Source organism: Notolepis coatsorum (genome assembly GCF_963971535.1).
Source record: "Notolepis coatsorum genome assembly, chromosome: 1".
Lineage (NCBI taxonomy): Eukaryota > Metazoa > Chordata > Actinopteri > Aulopiformes > Paralepididae > Notolepis > Notolepis coatsorum.
The window spans coordinates 133,861,135-133,879,236 of NC_140165.1; the positions used below are offsets into that span (position 1 = coordinate 133,861,135).

Genomic DNA, 18,102 nt, shown 5'->3' on the forward strand with positions numbered 1-18,102 from the left:
GACTCCTACAGGTCGGTTGGTGCGCCTGTACAGCAGAATCAGGAAGCAACGGGGGCAGCGTGAGCCTCCCACGCGTTACTCCTCGCCGCTGAGAGATTGCGCTGTACAGGTGAAAAGATGCGACGGCTGCCTCCTTGTGTACCGGAGGGGACACGTGATGCAAAGCTTCGTCCACATTGCAGCCGACCAGTGGGAGGCATGGTCTAACAACTTTCGAGACAGGGGAGGGTAGAATTTGATAATATACGAAATTGGGATGGGAGAAAAATAGAAAATGGGGGAGAAAAAGTAGATAAAAAAGAAAAGAAAAAAATCTCTGGATTGGAATGGGATTGATATGAAGTAATTTAATGCATAGCTGACCAAATAGCACGCATCTGTAATCTATCATTCAAGCTTGGCTCCTTTCCCAGTAGAATGAAAACTGCTAAAGTGTTTCCGATATTCAAAGCCAGTGAAAAAAATCCCTTTACTAACTACAGGCCAGTTTCCCTGCTTTCATAGTTCTCAAAAATGATGGAAAAACGTTTTGTTGTACGCTTGGACAGTTTCGTGGACAAATATGAGTTGCTCACAGATAGTCGATATGATTTTAGAACAAATCGATCAACCTCAATGGCGCTAATGGATCTTGTGGAAGAACTAACTAGTACAATTGATAAGAAGAAGTTTGCATTAGGTATATTTATAGATCTGAAGAAAGCATTCGATACAATCATGAGATTCTGTAAAAAAGAACTGGAAAGGTTTGGGATTAGAGGGGTAGGGCTACTCTGGTTAAAAAGTTATATAGAACATAGACAACAATTTGTGCAGATAGGGGAATATAGGTCTTCACTTTCAGACATTACATGTGGTGTGCCGCAAGGGTAAATTTTAGGACCTAAATAGTTTCTACTATACATTAATGATATATGTAATGTTTCTAAAATATTCCAATGTGTTATATTTGCTGATGACACAAATGTCTTCTCTGCAGGGGAGAACTTTCAAAATATTTTGGAGGTTGTCACAGCAGAACTGGGCAAGCTGAAGTTGTGGTTTGATGTTAAAGGGAACATGCATTGCTATTCCTTTCACTATTTGGACAACTTTACACAATTCCTGTGAGTCTATGGAACACATCTGTAGAAAAAAGAAAAAAATCAAAACAAATTCACTGTTTTATATTTTTAATCAAGTACTCAAAAGCAAAGTTTTTTGACCTCAAGATTTCAAGCTGTTTGTGCTGGGCTCCGCCCATAAGTGCTTTGAGTGACAGTCACCCACACAGTCTGCGACTGGCAGACAGAGAGAGAGATAGAGAGATTGAGGGGGATACTAATTAATTTCGCCGCTGGGGGCATAATCCCACGGGACAATGCATTGGTAACTTGTTTCAAATGACAATATATACCTCTGTGAATATTATTGCACGGATCTGAATACGGGCGTGCGCAAAGATATTTTGACAGTGATATGGAGTGCTCCCGACTGCGGGGAGAAGACTCATCCCCGCGGCGCACACACATTTACACACACTCCTGCGCGCGGTTCCTCTCTCTCTCTCTCTCTCTCTCTCTCTCTCTCTCTCTCTCTCTCTCTCTCCCTCCCTCCCTCGCTCGTTCTCTGCCTCTGTCAAAACCCGCTTGAGGAAGTGCAGGTATTTCCACTCGCTCTGCTGTTGTTGAGCGAATGGTTGGAGGGGGTGTGTGGGAGGGTGTTCGGACATTTACGGGGGCCAGTTTCGAATTGCAGCCTCCCGTAGGTGCTCTTTTAGAGCGGTTTTGAAGGTGGGTACGGATTCAAATTTTTGTATGGCTGTGGGTAGGGCGTTCCACATTGATGTTGCATAATTGCGAAACGTGTTTAGTCCCTTGTTTGTGCCGAATCTGGGTTGCACATGATTTGTGGAACTCCCTCTGGTGTTGTGGTCGTGGTATTCACTGACCTTTGGGAAGTACCTCGACATGTACATGAATGAATGAATGAAAATTTTATTTAACAGATTGCAGAATGGGTACAATACAGTACGGCTCAATACACACAATTGTTATTAAGGGGATGCAGACCAGAGAAAGACGTTTGTCTTGTTTACATCAGGGTCCCCCATTTTCAATTCATAGTGAAATGGGTACCTTAGTGGTGTAGTGTATCTTTAGACCAGGCCCATTGCAAGTTGCTGTAGTCTAAGCCATCCTAGGTTGTCAACATGGGCTGGGGTGAGGTGTGTTTTAGGAATAAGGTCAAGCAGTAGTCTGACCAGTTTGTTTTGTGATGTTTGTAATCTTGTTTTTAGTGCCTTTGAGGTGCTTTGGTACCATGAGGTGCAAGCATAGTTGTAGTACCCTTGAATGAGTGCTCCTGCTAGAGTCTTCAGGGTATTCTTGTTTACCAGGGAGGAGATCCGGTACAAGAATTTGCCTCTAGGATGGACCCCAGGTATGTCATTTCATCTTTCCTTGTGACAATATTGTCACCCACTGTAACAGAGAAGTCGTTTGTTTTACCCAGGTGTAATGATGGTTTGTTATCTGCGAGCCAGGTGCAGATTCTGCCGAGTTCAGAGCTGAGGGCTTTTTCAACCTGCAACCTGTTCTTATCAGAGACCAGCAGGGCTGAGTCATCCGCGAACAGGAACAAGTTGCAGTCACAAGCTGACGACATGGCATTTGCATAAATTAGGAACAGTAACGGTCCTAGTATGCTTCCTTGTGGAACACCACAGCTCACAGGGGGGGGGGGGGGGTAGTGTACCGTTTTCCTCTACTATCTGTTCTCTCCCCTCCAGGTAGGATTGCATCCAGCTCACTGATAAACGTTAGGTTATGACTATAACCAAGTTCTGTTAGTATAGCGACGCTCGGCGTCACTCTCTGCACTGTCCTCGCACACGTGCACACGCACTGAATAAAGACCACAATGTACCTTTATTCCCAATATTTGTCTGACCACACCCCTATCAGCTTACCCATATAAGCAGGGGTGGGGCCACCCACTCGCCTCCTTCCCAAGCTTTCACCACAAGGCGAGATCAAGGGCTGCAGCGGTGTCGGACGCCGAGCGTCGCTATACTAACAGAACTTGGTTATAGTCATAACCTAACATTCTGTATCGTATTAGCTCTCGCTCGGCGTCACTCTCTGCACAAGGGAGGCCGAGCGAGAGCCATCGGCCGACAAATACACCCCGCTGAAAGCCCCCCACAACCCTCAGAACAGGGAGGGCCGAGTCCCCCCGACCCACCCTAATGGAGGGCACCCCCCCTATTGGGGGCTTCACGGGAGGGCGACGGACCCGACCGTGCAAAGAGGCACTCAAGCAACTCAACGCACAGGGTGAGCAGACCGTGGCTTGACCCCACGACTACATACACGCACAACCCGCATGCCACCCGGGAACGAACGGAGGAAACAACCTCGTTACTGCCCCCAGAATCACGGGGTCAAGGGCAAACCCAACCCCGTGGCAAGGCCGTAGCAGCGGAGCGTGAAGGAAGACCCAGACCCACCAAAGGGACTGGACCCCCTGGAACGGGGGCCCGGAGAAGTCCATGATGCCAGCATCAAGACCCCACCAGGTGGGCACTTAGTGACCCCGCCCCCCACATCGCCAGCGTATACGGACAAAGGCCCCTCAGCAGGGCGTGAGACCCCTCTACATATGTTCAGATCCATTCCGTCATCATCCCCCAGACATGAACAAGAATCCGTCGATAACCAACCCAGGTCGTGGGATGTCGTCGTCGGAAGAGGAAGAACCTCCATCCCAGTTGCTTTATAAAAACGCCGTTTTAACCTCAAGCAACCAAGGCGTGCCAGTCAGTCGCCTGTTTACAGCGAGCTAGCACTATGCGTGCGTCGGGACACACCCACATCAATGAACAGGCTATTTAGACCTGTCATTGAATCCCCAAGGCGCCCAGGGGAACGACAAGAGGGGTGTGACACTTCCAACTCCAACTCTTTTTTAATAGAAAAGAAGGAAGCACCAACAGTCTACACAGCCGGGGGTACATTTTTTTCACATTTTTACATCCCACCACCCTCCCATAGGAAGGAGACGGGAATCCCCAGAGAGACTTCCCACGCGAGCTGTACAGATTGAAAAGAATATATTGCACCTTGAGCCATGTAAAAAATTGGTTTTAGGGCTCTCCGGGGAAGAGGCACTGAACCCATACACACTCAATAATCGAATTGAATCGAATACATACACAATAGAATAGGACACCTTCTAGAGGGTCCACTCACCTTGACAATCTGAGGAGGAGGCTCTGTACTCTGAAGGAGGCTCCCTCACATGGAAGGAGGAGTCCGAACTCACAGAAGGCCCGAATAGGCGCTTGTTGAGGAGGAGCCCTGACCACCCCCCCGAAAACAGATCCATCACATGGACCTGAACAGCACACGGAAGTCCTACCAACAGAGACGCGCACGGTGACGTACTCTATGGCGGGGGAATTTCTGCGGTGCACACGCCCAATATTCCAGGCCGTGGGACCAGGAAATGTTGTTGCACTACATGTGTACAATGTAGTGCAACAACATGTCCACTCTGATAGGAGGATGAAGAAGTCCCCAGGGAACCGGGGGGAAACACAATCCTCCTACTTTACCCTTAATACGGCCAGTTAAAACAGGAAAACCTGTTAATATGTGAACACACTGTTTATTGTCACTACAGGCTGAGAAAAGAATATTCTTTACTCATTTGTCACTAAGCATAGCTTTATAGGTTAGTTAACCCCCTTAGTTGTGAGTACACGGTACATATAAACACACATGATGTTTCTCAACACAACAAACCAGATCATTTTCACATCTGAAACAACAACCCGATTTGCACGGAGAAGCTAAATACCTAGTGACAAGCAGTGTTGTGCTAGTTACTGAAAAATAGTAACTCAGTTACTTTACTAGTTACTTCATTTCAAAGTAACTTCGTTACTGTACTAGTTACTTACACCCAAAAGTAATGAGTTACTGTGAAAAGTAACTATTTAGTTATTTAAAAAAATAATAAAAAAAAAAGATTGCTCCCGAGTCCCATGCCCATGAAGGAACAGCCTTGATGTCGCCGGAGCGTTTCATTATAACCATTATAATTCAAGGGTACTACGATTATGCGTGCACCTCATGGTACCAAAGCACCTCAAAGGCGCTTAAAACAAAATTACAAACATCACAAAACAAACTGGTCAGACTACTACTTGACCTGAACCCCAGAACCCACCTCACCCCTGCCCTCTTTGACAACCTAGGATGGCTTAGAGTAGACGACAGAGTACAGCAACTTGCAATGGGCCTGGTCTACAAGATACACTATACGACCGGGGTACCCATGTACATGTCAAAATACTTCCCAAAGGTCAGTGAATACCACAACCACTACACCAGAGGAAGCTCAACAAATCATGTAAAACCCAGATTCGGCTCAAACAAGGGACTAAACACGTTTTGCAATTATGCCACAACAATGTGGAACGCCCTACCCAAAGCTAGGGGTAACAGTACTGTATATTTGAATACCGTTTGTCACAAATGTATCAGTACTAAATACCTATATGTCCCTATGCCATAAATGTCATGTATGTTGTGTATGTCATAAATGTCTATATGAATTGAAAATGGGGGACCCTGATGGAAACAAGACAAACGTCTTTCTCAGGTCTGCATCCCCTTAACAATTGTATGTATTGAGCCGTACTGTATTGTACCCATTCTGCAATCTGTTAAATAAAGTTTTCATTCATTCATTCATTCACCATCTTGCAAGTTGCAACGTTGTTTAAGATATCAATCAAAGCATTGCAACGTTAGAATAGTTAGGATATCAATTGTGCATGAAAGGACTATATTTATATTGTTTGATTAGTATTGAGATTCCCTGGCAGATTTCGTACAGTCAAAATCCGTTGATCAACTTGAGTTTCAGTAAACACATTGCACTCACCAAAGTCTGCGGTGGTCGAGATGTAGTAGCGTTAGTCCAGTTGACTCCAGCAGCGCCTCAAACATGTTCTTTATCTCGTTTCCATGTTGTATATTAATTATCTCTCCAAGTAGTTGCTAAATGGTTTGTTAGTTCGTTTTGTTTTGTTTACAATAGAGAGGGTCTATTTCTTTCCGTAGCCGCATTTCTGGTTTGCGCATTTCTGATTGGCCAGTGGCCACTGACTGACGCTCTCTGGTCAGAGAACGTCAGAGAATGTCAGTCAGTGGCCAATCAGAAATGCGAAAACCAGAAATGCGGCTACGGAAAGAAATAGACGCTCTCTATTGTAAACAAAACAAACTCAGGCGAAATCAAACGGAGTTAGGAGGACGCTCGCTATGAATCTACATAAAAAGAACGCAGTAACGAACTAACAAACCATTTAGTAACGGTAACAGCGTTACTGAATTTAAAAAGTAATGCGTTAGAGTACTAGAGCGGCAAAAAGTAACTTTGTTACTGTAACGCGTTACTTTGTAACGCGTTAGTCCCAACACTGGTGACAAGACAATTCACACACAACTCGCGTCGTATCCTAAATGTAGTGCAGTAACACTCGTTTTGGAAAATATCGTTATTTACAAAACATTTAGAAGGGAAAGCCAGACGAAGTGTACAAGGTCTGGTCAGACCTGGCCTACCCGGAGCGTAGATCAACGAAGTGCAGTCTCAAGACACCGTAGAAAACACAGCCGTCCTGTGTTGTTCGATCTGGGCAGCGTCGCCGCTCCAACCCGTCGCTACGGTCCCCTTTGTTGACGCAGGCTTTGCCGTCCTGGCCCAGGGCAGGTTCGACGAACATCCTCTGTCAAAGATGACGTCGTAGTCAAGAGTGTTTAAAACATGTTATAATCAAAGCACGTTCAACAGAGTAGCATTAAGCTAACGGCCGCTCCAACCGTCGGTCGCTACTGCCCCTGCCCGCGAGACGCCGAGCGAACGGCGCACGCGACCAGAGGGGAGCTTGCGGCGGCGCGCGAGGAACCGGAGCCACCCCGCGCTGGGCCTTGGCCGATAGCAGCAAGCTAACGTTTCCTAGCGATCACAGCAGGCTAGCGCCGCAGCTAACAGCTGACTGGCTAACAGTAGGCCCAACCTAGGTAGGTCACGCAGTGATCATAGCAGGCTAACGCCGCAGCTAACAGCTGACTGGCTAACCGTAAGCTAAGCAGCTATCACCTGAACTTGTACACAATGATATAACACTCACCCAGACAGGCCGCCGTTCTGAAACCCTCCTCACTTTTTAAGAGAAAAGAGAAACAAGATGTCAACACAGTTTTACAACAGTGATTTTACCAACACCCGACGGAGCCAGCACAATACCAAACTGGCCTGTGTAGCTGACTTGAACACAGATCTTCCGCTATCGAACATCTATGCCCATATCTCCTCGTGAAGGAATACTCTCATTTGGATATAAAAGAAGGGGCTACACGGTGACAGAGAGATATCCACTCGTCCAGAAAACACAGGGATCACCAGTGTTAATGGTCGCGGCCCACTAGTTAAAACTATAATGGGCTTCAGACCAAGGTCTTCTGTCGCCTAAGAGGCTGAACAAAGGACCCTAGCCTGGGGCCGGTTTTCATAAACATTGTCAATTAGCCCCCATAGCACTAACAGACAAGTGGAGCCTGCCAGCAAAACATAACTCACCAAAACCTGGAACCCACCGCTTCTCACAACAGCAGCGCGTCCTACAGCCCAGCTGTGTCTTTACCGCAACCAGCACACAGCAAGGACTGCAGTTGGAAAAGCATGTAGCGGCGCGAACTCCAAATACGAAAACCGGTGGAGGATTTTTAGAATGATCATCATCTTCCAGACACTCCAGTACGAAGACAATATCGCTGTATTTTCTCAAATAGTGAGAGAGAAAATAAAGATATGATGTCAACGTATCCTTGCTTTCCAACTCTTCTCCTACCATCACATCACTTCAAGTGTGGGGATCTACCGAGGCACTTCCTTGTGGTGAAAGCGAGAAGGAGGCGAGTGGGTGGCCCCACCCCTGCTTATATGGGTAAGCTGATAGGGGTGTGGTCAGACAAATATTGGGATTAAAGGTACATTGTGGTCTTTATTCAGTGCGTGTGCACGTGTGCGAGGACAGTGCAGAGAGTGACGCCGAGCGAGAGCTAATACGATACAGAACCTATTGCTGTTAGCTTGTCAATCAAAATGGAGTGATTGACAGTGTCAAATGCCTGTTCTTCTCCTGTGTGTTTGTGTGTGTGTGTGCAGGTGGCCATGCGCCCTCCACTGGATGTCTATGACGTCCTAATCCACCTGAACCCCAGGCAGGTGCCCCTGCTCGACCAGGCAGTGGACCCTCCTCCAGCCACCTTCTGCAGGGGTGTGAAGGCTGGCAGTGTGACGAACTCTGACAGGGCTCTGCCTGTCATAGACTATAACCCTGTATCCAACTACCTGGCAGAGCTCCGGGTGAGGCCTGCTGCTGTGTGTGCATGTGCGTGTGTGTGTGTGTGTGTGTGCTGTCAATTGTCCTTAACACATTGGGCACCAGCCATTAGCCGGGTCCCATTGTACAGTAGCTATGCCAAATCAAATCAAATCAAATTTATTTATAAGGCCCGACAACACACGTTAATGTCCCCATGGGCCGTACAGATCTTCTTTAAACTTATTTTTTTTTTATCCACTTTTTCTCCCATTTTCTATATTTTTCTCCCATCCCAATTTCGTATCATCCAATTCAACCCTCCCCTGTCACGGACGCTGTTTCTTGCCTCCCACAAGCCGGCTGCAATGTGGACTAAGTCATACATAGCACAAGTCCCCTCCGGTACTTGAGGTAACAGCAGTCGCATCTTTTCACCTGCGCAGCTCGATCTCTCAGTGGCGAGGAGTAACGCGTGGGAGGCTCACGCTGCCCCCGACACTTCCTGATTCTACTGCGCAGGCGCACCAACCGACCTGTAGGAGTCGCTGTCCACAACGCCCGATCCCCACCCATCAGTTTCCCACCCCCTAATACGGCCAATGTGTATTAGTACGGACGACCAGCTAAACTGAAAGCAAATGTGGAGCGCTGGGCTCGAACTGACGAGCCCAGCGTCTCCAGCATTTCATGGCGAGCGCCTTGCCCACTACGCCACGTAGCTGCCCTATCTTCTTTAAACTTCTTATGCCACGCTTTGAAGATAGGAGTGCGTCACCTTGTTTGTAGAGCTATATACTATATTCTATATTATAGCTATGGAGACGATACTATAGTCATTTGACACTGACTTTCTTCCATCCAAGATAAAAAAAAAGTGATAATTTTCTCATGCATACGTTCACGTGTTATCGCATGGTGAATATAAGTATAATTTCAGAGTGATCTGGGATAATTCCTGGGATAGGGCACAATGTGAATTCTACTATAAGCGTTGGCGTTTCTTGCCTGGACACGCTACTATTTCCAAATCAAATGTATATAATAGGTATTATGTTTCATCATGAATGCATGAAAGGGGGGGGGTCGTTTCTTCGTTGATTGCCAGTAACGGCATTCGTATTGAACACTAAAAACACTGATCACCTGGATCGGTATCAAAACATTGTTGGATCAAGCTGAAATTGATGTCAGATAAAAAGATCCAAAAAGAATATTCCAATTGTTTGGTCGCCATCTGGTCCATCTGATGTCTATCTGGTCCACGACATAATACGGCACAACACATGCACGGAGGGGCCCGGACCCGTTTCAATGCGACCGAGTGAACCTCTAGGCTTCCCTGTACTAAAAAACTGCGCCCGGAGCGGTTTAAACCTAACACACGGTCTGGAACAGGGTTTACTGCACTCTCGATACTGCCACCTGGGAGGATCTGGCCGGTGCTGCACCCTCGGGATCCCAGTATGCCTTTTAACACGTTGAGTGCCGTTCACGAGAATTCTCGTTTCTGGGCCCCAACCGTTCAGTGCCATAAACAAAGATTCTCGTTTCTGGGTCATTTTTCATTTTTTTCGATTTAATACCCTATTCCATCCAGGGAGCCTGGTGTTATCATAGGGAATGAGTCTGAGATGGCAAAAGTCCAATACCGCCGCCTGGTGGGTTGCGGCCGGTATTGCACATCCTTTGAAACTCTCTGTATTCGGGTGTGTGTCGATTATATAGGTCCGGGCGGACTTTTCCTAGTCGGGCATGGCGAGCGGTTATAACGCATGGATTTATAAGAATCAAACACTCCAGATTCATGTTCTTTGGTGGGTTATGGTATGGACATGATCGACATCAATACTTGGAATGGCGATCAGATAATTGGAATATTCTTTTTGGGGTACATCCTAGTCAAGGTAAGGGCTATATGGTATCAATCTTGCGTAGATCCAAGAATTCCTTCATTGTGATCGGAGCGTATGTGTGTAATGTACTGTGTAACGTATTCCGTTGGTGACGATCAAAGCATAAAAAAACGACCCCCCCCCCCCCCCCCCCCCCCCCCCCCCCCCCATTCATGATGAAACATAATACCTATAATCTAAAGTTCAAGACGCAGAGGGAGTTCCGTGGTTTATTCAAACTGAGGAGCTGTCGTCATGTTTTCACTTGCCCTCGTTTCACTTGCCTACTCCCATTCCTCTCCAGGATGCGTTTGGAGATCTGGCCCTCTTCTTCTGTGATCCCTATGGCGGTACCGTTATTGCACTTCTATGGAAACCAAAGGCCTTCAACCCCGTGCCATTCAAGGTAAGGAGACACCAGACGAGGTCATTTTACTAATGACGCCAGAAGAAGAAAGAAACGCACACGTTTCCCTCTCCTAGTTACCCCGTATTCATCCTCAATATTCAGTCTTATATCAACCAGGCCCCACCCTCTTTTCTCGATCCTCCAATGACGACTGCAACGCAACAGTTCTGATTGGAGGATCAAGAAAACTGGGCGGGGTTTGAGACGGGTCAACATCAGCCACGCCGGCGGTCCTTTCCCTCCCCTTTACTCATGGTCCTCCTCCCACTCCTCTTGTCTTCGTCAGACATCGCAGATGTTCGCTCGGCTGGTGGAGGTGACGGGGGAGGAGGCGCACACCGTTCCTAATGTAGAGGCCATACTGGAGGACCTCCGGGTCATGGGGAAGGGCCTGGTAAAGTCAGTGGAGGCCAGGACGGAGAGATGGGCTGTGTGAACACACACACCTTTCAAGAACATATAGTATGTTTATCTGATTTTACACACACACACACACACACACACACCACACACACGCACACACACGCACACACGCGCACACACACACACACACACACACACGCATGTTTCAATCAAGAACATAATGGTATATTCATCTGATTACACACACACTCACATAGACACGTTTCAATCATGAACATATATTTCTCTGATTACATACGCACACACGCACACATACATTATACAGTGTAACCAAGTATAACTCAGTTTTGTCTGTCTTTGTATGGCTATTGTCAACTAAATTGAACAGTGATTTATGTAAGACTAGTGATAATGTTGTTTTCTTTCTTTCTGGAGCAGCATGATTTCAATAAATAAATGAAATTATAAGATGAATAAATCATTATTTTGTTCATACTTCCTTTCTTCAGTTTGTCCTGTCTGTGTATCTTACAGGTCTATCTTTGGTTTCCTTCGTCATCTTATCATCTACCCACCTAACATCCATCACTGTTTATATAAAAACATGTTCGTATAATGATCACTAGATGGAGACATACAATATTACTACAAGTACAATAGGAAGTACAATACCATCACAATGTGCTAGTATTTAGCTATAATAACCTGTGTGTAGTGACAGTTAGATGTACAGGTATGTGCAGGGGCAGAGCTTCCTACAGGCGACATAGGCCGTTGCCTAGAGCCAAAAAACGACCCAGCAAAGAAAAATAATAATAATCTGCAACCAATATTTTGACATAAAAAATGTTTTTATTTATATTTTTGGTGTGGGGGGAGGGGGGGGGGGGGGCACAGTGGTGAAGCTTGCCTAGGGCGCCAAATGAGCGGGTATGTGTCTAACCTGTGTGTAGTCACAGATGTACAAATATGTGTATAACCTGTGTGTAGTGACAGTTATATGTACAGGTATGTGTATAACCTGTGTGTAGTGACAGATGTACAAATATGTGTATAACCTGTGTGTAGTGACAGTTAGATGTACAGGTATGTGTATAACCTGTGTGTAGTGACAGTTAGATGTACAGGTATGTGTATAACCTGTGTGTAGTGACAGATGTACAGGTTCAAGTTCAAGTTCTTTAATAGTTGTCATACAGAAGTACAGAATACTTTCATACAAAATGCTTCTTACTGTTACGCTCCAGAGACTGTGCTAGACAAGATAGTATCAAATAACATCATAACATAATATAGCATGTAATTTAGAAGAAGAAAAATGAGGTCACAGTGTTCGGTATAGACATATGTACAATGTTCTGAGTTACCATATAATATACTATGCAGTGTACTAATGTACAGTACTATCTAGTGCAAAGCAGAAATGGGATGAGGTACAATTTTAGGTACAATTTACAGTAAGGTGTACGAGTTGTAGTGCAATCCTTCATCCATAAATATAAAGTGTGGGGAGTGGGTGCTACAGTGTGTTTGTTTAAAGTGGGTGTGTGCTATAAAGTGTGTGGAGTGGGTGCTACAGTGTGTTTGTTTAAAGTGAGTGTGTGCGCGTGTGGATGTGTGTGCTATGTGCGTTTGGTGGTTGTTGTTGTGTAGTGTTCATTCATTGTTCGTTTAGCAGCCTGATGGCCTGGGGATAGAAGCTTCTTCTGAGTCTTTCTGTGCTCGCCTTGAGACTCCGGTATCGCTTGCCTGACCGCAGCAGTTCAAAGAGGCAGTTGTTCGGGTGACTGGAGTCTTTAATGATTCTCTTAGCCTTGCCCTTGCAACGCTTGATGTAAATGTTCTGGAGGGTGGGGAGCCCCCCTCCAATTGTGCGTTCGGCTGAACGTGTCACTCTTTGTAGTCTGCTTCGGTCTTGTGCAGTGCTATTCCCAAACCAGGAGGTGATGTTGCCGGTCAAGATGCTCTCTATTGTACATGAGTAGAAGTTCTTAAGGATCTTCTGACTGACTTGGAACTTCCTTAGGCGCCTGAGGAAGTAGAGGCGTTGTCGTGCCTTCTTCACAACACTGTCAATGTGTGTGGTCCATGTCAAGTCCTTGGATATGTAGGCTCCGAGGTACTTAAAGCTGTTGACTCTCTCAACCGGTGCCCCGTCGATGCTGAGGGGGCTGTAGTCCTTGACCCCCGACCTCCTGAAGTCCACAATCATCTCCTTTGTTTTGCTGACGTTCAGGGAGAGGCTGTTTTCCTGGCACCATCCCGCCAGGACCTTGACCTCTTCCAGGTAGGCCCTCTCGTCGTTGGCAGAGATCAGGCCCACCACCACTGTGTCGTCAGCAAATTTGATGATTGTAGGTATGTGTATAACCTGTGTGTAGTGACAGTTAGATGTACAGGTATGTGTATAACCTGTGTGTAGTGACAGATGTATGTGTATAACCTGTGAGTAGTGACAGATGGTTGTACAGGAATACCGCAGGCAGTGTAAGTACCAGTCCAAGGAATCCCCCCTTTCTACCTTGGTAAAACAATGCTTCTTCTTTGGAAAAGGGGAAATGAGTCACAGATCAATTTATCGTATGCATGTTCCCACAGGAAAAGCTAATGAAGAAAAGGCCTTGTCAGTCAGAGTCCTAGCCCGAGGTCTCACTGTTCAGAGATTTCTTCTCCTGGTCTGTAATGTTACCAAACCATACAGTACAAGAGGAAGTAAGAACGCCCTCAATCACACAGCGATAGAAGTTATGTAGAATCACCCTGTTATTAGTGAACTCTTTCAGTTCCCTAAGAAAGAAAAGACGTTGCTGGGACTTTTTAACAATGGTGCTGGTATTGGAGTGCCAGCTCAGGTCATTTGAAATAGTGACCCCAAGAAATGTAAAACTGCTCACCATCTCCACCTCTGAGCCATTTATGGTAATGAAAGATGGGATACCTTGCTATGTCTAAAATCGATGACTAGCTCCTTCGTTTTGGAAGCATTCAGGGTGAGGTTATTGGTCTCACTCCACCTAACTAGGTTCTGCACCTCTGATCTGTAACTCGTCATTTGAGTTTATACGCCCAATGACAGTAGTTTCAGCATACTGTTATCATAGGAAGCAGTACAGTCATGAGTGCAGATAGAGAACAGTAAAGGGCTAAGAATACAGCCTTGTGGCGAACCAGTACTTAAAACAATTTCATCAGACTGAGAGGGGGCTGGTATACATGACTGAGAGGAGGCTGGTACACATGACTGAGAGGGGGCTGGGTGGTACATGACTGAGAGGGGGCTGGTACATGACTGAGAGGGGGCTGGTATACATGACAGAGGGGGCTGGTATACATGACTGAGAGGGGGGCTGATACATGACTGAGATGGGGCTGTGGTACATGACTGAGAGGGGGCTGTGGTACATGATTGAGAGGGGGCAGGTACAGGACAGAGGGGGCTGTGGTACATGACAGAGGTGGCTGGTATACAGGACTGAGGGGGCGGGTACATGACTGAGAGGGGGCTGGTATACATGACTGAGAGGGGGCTGGTATACAGGACTGAGAGGAGGCTGGTACACATGACAGAGGGGGCTGGGTGGTACATGACTGAGAGGGGGCTGGTACATGACTGAGAGGGGGCTGGTACATGACTGAGGGGGGGCTGGTATACATGACTGAGAGGGGGGCTGGTACATGACTGAGATGGGGCTGTGGTACATGACTGAGATGGGGCTGTGGTACATGACTGAGAGGGCTGTGGTACATGACTGAGAGGGGGCTGGGGCTGGTATACATGACTGAGAGGGGGCTGGTACATGACAGGGGGCTGTGGTACATGACTAAGAGGGGGCTGTGGTACATGACTGAGATGGGGCTGTGGTACATGACTGAGATGGGGCTGTGGTACATGACTGAGAGGGGGCAGGTACAGGACTGAGAGGGGGCTGTGGTACATGACTGAGAGGGGGCTGGTATACAGGACTGAGGGGGCGGGTACATGACTGAGGGGGCTGGTATACAGGACTGAGAGGAGGCTGGTACACATGACTGAGAGGGGGCTGGGTGGTACATGACTGAGAGGGGGCTGGTACATGACTGAGAGGGGGCTGGTACATGACTGAGGGGGGGCTGGTATACATGACTGAGAGGGGGGCTGGTACATGACTGAGATGGGGCTGTGGTACATGACTGAGATGGGGCTGTGGTACATGACAGAGGGGGCTGTGGTACATGACTGAGAGGGGGCTGGGGCTGGTATACATGACTGAGAGGGGGCTGGTACATGACAGAGGGGGCTGTGGTACATGACTAAGAGGGGGCTGTGGTACATGACTGAGAGGGGGGCTGGTACATGACTGAGAGGGGGCTGTGGTACATGCCTGGGAGGGGGCTGTGGTACATGCCTGGGAGGGGGCTGGTACTTGACTGAGAGGGGGCTGGTACATGACTGAGAGGGGGCTGGTATACAGGACTGAGAGGGGGCTGGGTGGTACATGACTGAGAGTGGGCTGGTACATGACTGAGAGGGGGCTGGTACATGACTGAGAGGGGGGCTGGTATACATGACTGAGAGGGGGCTGGGTGGTACATGACTGAGAGTGGGCTGGTACATGACAGAGGGGGCTGGTACATGACTGAGAGGGGGGCTGGTATACATGACTGAGAGGGGGGCTGGTATACAGGACTGAGAGGGGCGGGTACATGACTGAGAGGAGGCTGGTACACATGACTGAGAGGGGGCTGGTATACAGGACAGAGGGGGGCTGGTATACATGACTGAGAGGGGGGCTGTGGTACATGACTGAGAGGGGGCTGTGGTACATGACTGAGAGGGGGCTGGGTGGTACATGACTGCGAGGGGGCTGGGTGGTACATGACTGAGAGGGGGGCTGGTATACATGACTGAGAGGGGGGCTGGTACATGACTGAGATGGGGCTGTGGTACATGACTCAGAGGGGGCAGGTACAGGACTGAGAGGGGGCTGGTATACAGGACTGAGAGGGCTGTGGTACATGACTGAAAGGGGGCTGGTACATGACTCAGATGGGGCTGTGGTACATGACTGAGAGGGGGCTGTGGTACATGACTGAGAGGGGGCTGGTAGATGACTGAGAGGGGGCTCGTAGATGACTGAGAGGGGGCTGGCTGGTACATGACAGAGAGGGCTGGCTGGTACATGACAGAGGGGGCTGGTACATGACTGAGGGGGGGCTGGTATACATGACTGAGAGGGGGGCTGGTACATGACTGAGATGGGGCTGTGGTACATGACTGAGATGGGGCTGTGGTACATGACAGAGGGGGCTGTGGTACATGACTGAGAGGGGGCTGGGGCTGGTATACATGACTGAGAGGGGGCTGGTACATGACAGAGGGGGCTGTGGTACATGACTAAGAGGGGGCTGGTACATGACTGAGAGGGGGGCTGGTATACATGACTGAGAGGGGGCTGTGGTACATGCCTGGGAGGGGGCTGTGGTACATGACTGAGAGGGGGCTGGTACTTGACTGAGAGGGGGCTGGTATACAGGACTGAGAGGGGGCTGGTATACATGACTGAGAGGAGGCTGGTACACATGACTGAGAGGGGGCTGGGTGGTACATGACTGAGAGGGGGCTGGTACATGACTGAGAGGGGGCTGGTACATGACTGAGAGGGGGGCTGGTATACATGACTGAGAGGGGGGCTGGTATACATGACTGAGAGGGGGGCTGGTACATGACTGAGATGGGGCTGTGGTACATGACTGAGATGGGGCTGTGGTACATGACTGAGAGGGGGCTGGTACATGACTGAGAGGGGGCTGGTATACAGGACTGAGAGGGGGCGGGTACATGACTGAGAGGGGGCTGGGTGGTACATGACTGCGAGGGGGCTGGGTGGTACATGACTGAGAGGGGGGCTGGTATACATGACTGAGAGGGGGGCTGGTACATGACTGAGATGGGGCTGTGGTACATGACTCAGAGGGGGCAGGTACAGGACTGAGAGGGGGCTGGTATACAGGACTGAGAGGGCTGTGGTACATGACTGAAAGGGGGCTGGTACATGACTCAGATGGGGCTGTGGTACATGACTGAGAGGGGGCTGTGGTACATGACTGAGAGGGGGCTGGTAGATGACTGAGAGGGGGCTCGTAGATGACTGAGAGGGGGCTGGCTGGTACATGACAGAGAGGGCTGGCTGGTACATGACTGAGAGGGGGCTGGTACATGACTGAGGGGGGGCTGGTATACATGACTGAGAGGGGGGCTGGTACATGACTGAGATGGGGCTGTGGTACATGACTGAGATGGGGCTGTGGTACATGACAGAGGGGGCTGTGGTACATGACTGAGAGGGGGCTGGGGCTGGTATACATGACTGAGAGGGGGCTGGTACATGACAGAGGGGGCTGTGGTACATGACTAAGAGGGGGCTGGTACATGACTGAGAGGGGGGCTGGTATACATGACTGAGAGGGGGCTGTGGTACATGCCTGGGAGGGGGCTGTGGTACATGACTGAGAGGGGGCTGGTACTTGACTGAGAGGGGGCTGGTATACAGGACTGAGAGGGGGCTGGTATACATGACTGAGAGGAGGCTGGTACACATGACTGAGAGGGGGCTGGGTGGTACATGACTGAGAGGGGGCTGGTACATGACTGAGAGGGGGCTGGTACATGACTGAGAGGGGGGCTGGTATACATGACTGAGAGGGGGGCTGGTATACATGACTGAGAGGGGGGCTGGTACATGACTGAGATGGGGCTGTGGTACATGACTGAGATGGGGCTGTGGTACATGACTGAGAGGGGGCTGGTACATGACTGAGAGGGGGCTGGTATACAGGACTGAGAGGGGGCGGGTACATGACTGAGAGGGGGCTGGTTTACAGGACTGAGAGGAGGCTGGTACACATGACTGAGAGGGGGCTGGTATACAGGACTGAGAGGGGGGCTGGTATACATGACTGAGAGGGGGGCTGGTATATGACTGAGAGGGGGGCTGTGGTACATGACTGAGAGGGGGCTGTGGTACATGACTGAGAGGGGGCTGGGTGGTACATGACTGCGAGGGGGCTGGGTGGTA

The 18,102-nt window shown here is 48.7% G+C and overlaps 1 protein-coding gene across 1 annotated transcript in view; it reads left to right on the forward strand.

The window, feature by feature from the left end:
• nol6 (nucleolar protein 6 (RNA-associated)) overlaps positions 1-11,509 on the forward strand; it is a 63,971-nt gene extending 52,462 nt beyond the window's left edge. Inside the window, exons 24-26 of the mRNA XM_084327689.1 lie at positions 8,224-8,424; positions 10,580-10,681; positions 10,971-11,509. Coding sequence (XP_084183815.1) covers positions 8,224-8,424; positions 10,580-10,681; positions 10,971-11,120 — 453 coding nt within the window. The 3' untranslated portion in view covers positions 11,121-11,509. The remainder of the gene's footprint in view (positions 1-8,223; positions 8,425-10,579; positions 10,682-10,970) is intronic.
• Positions 11,510-18,102: the final 6,593 nt, after the last annotated feature.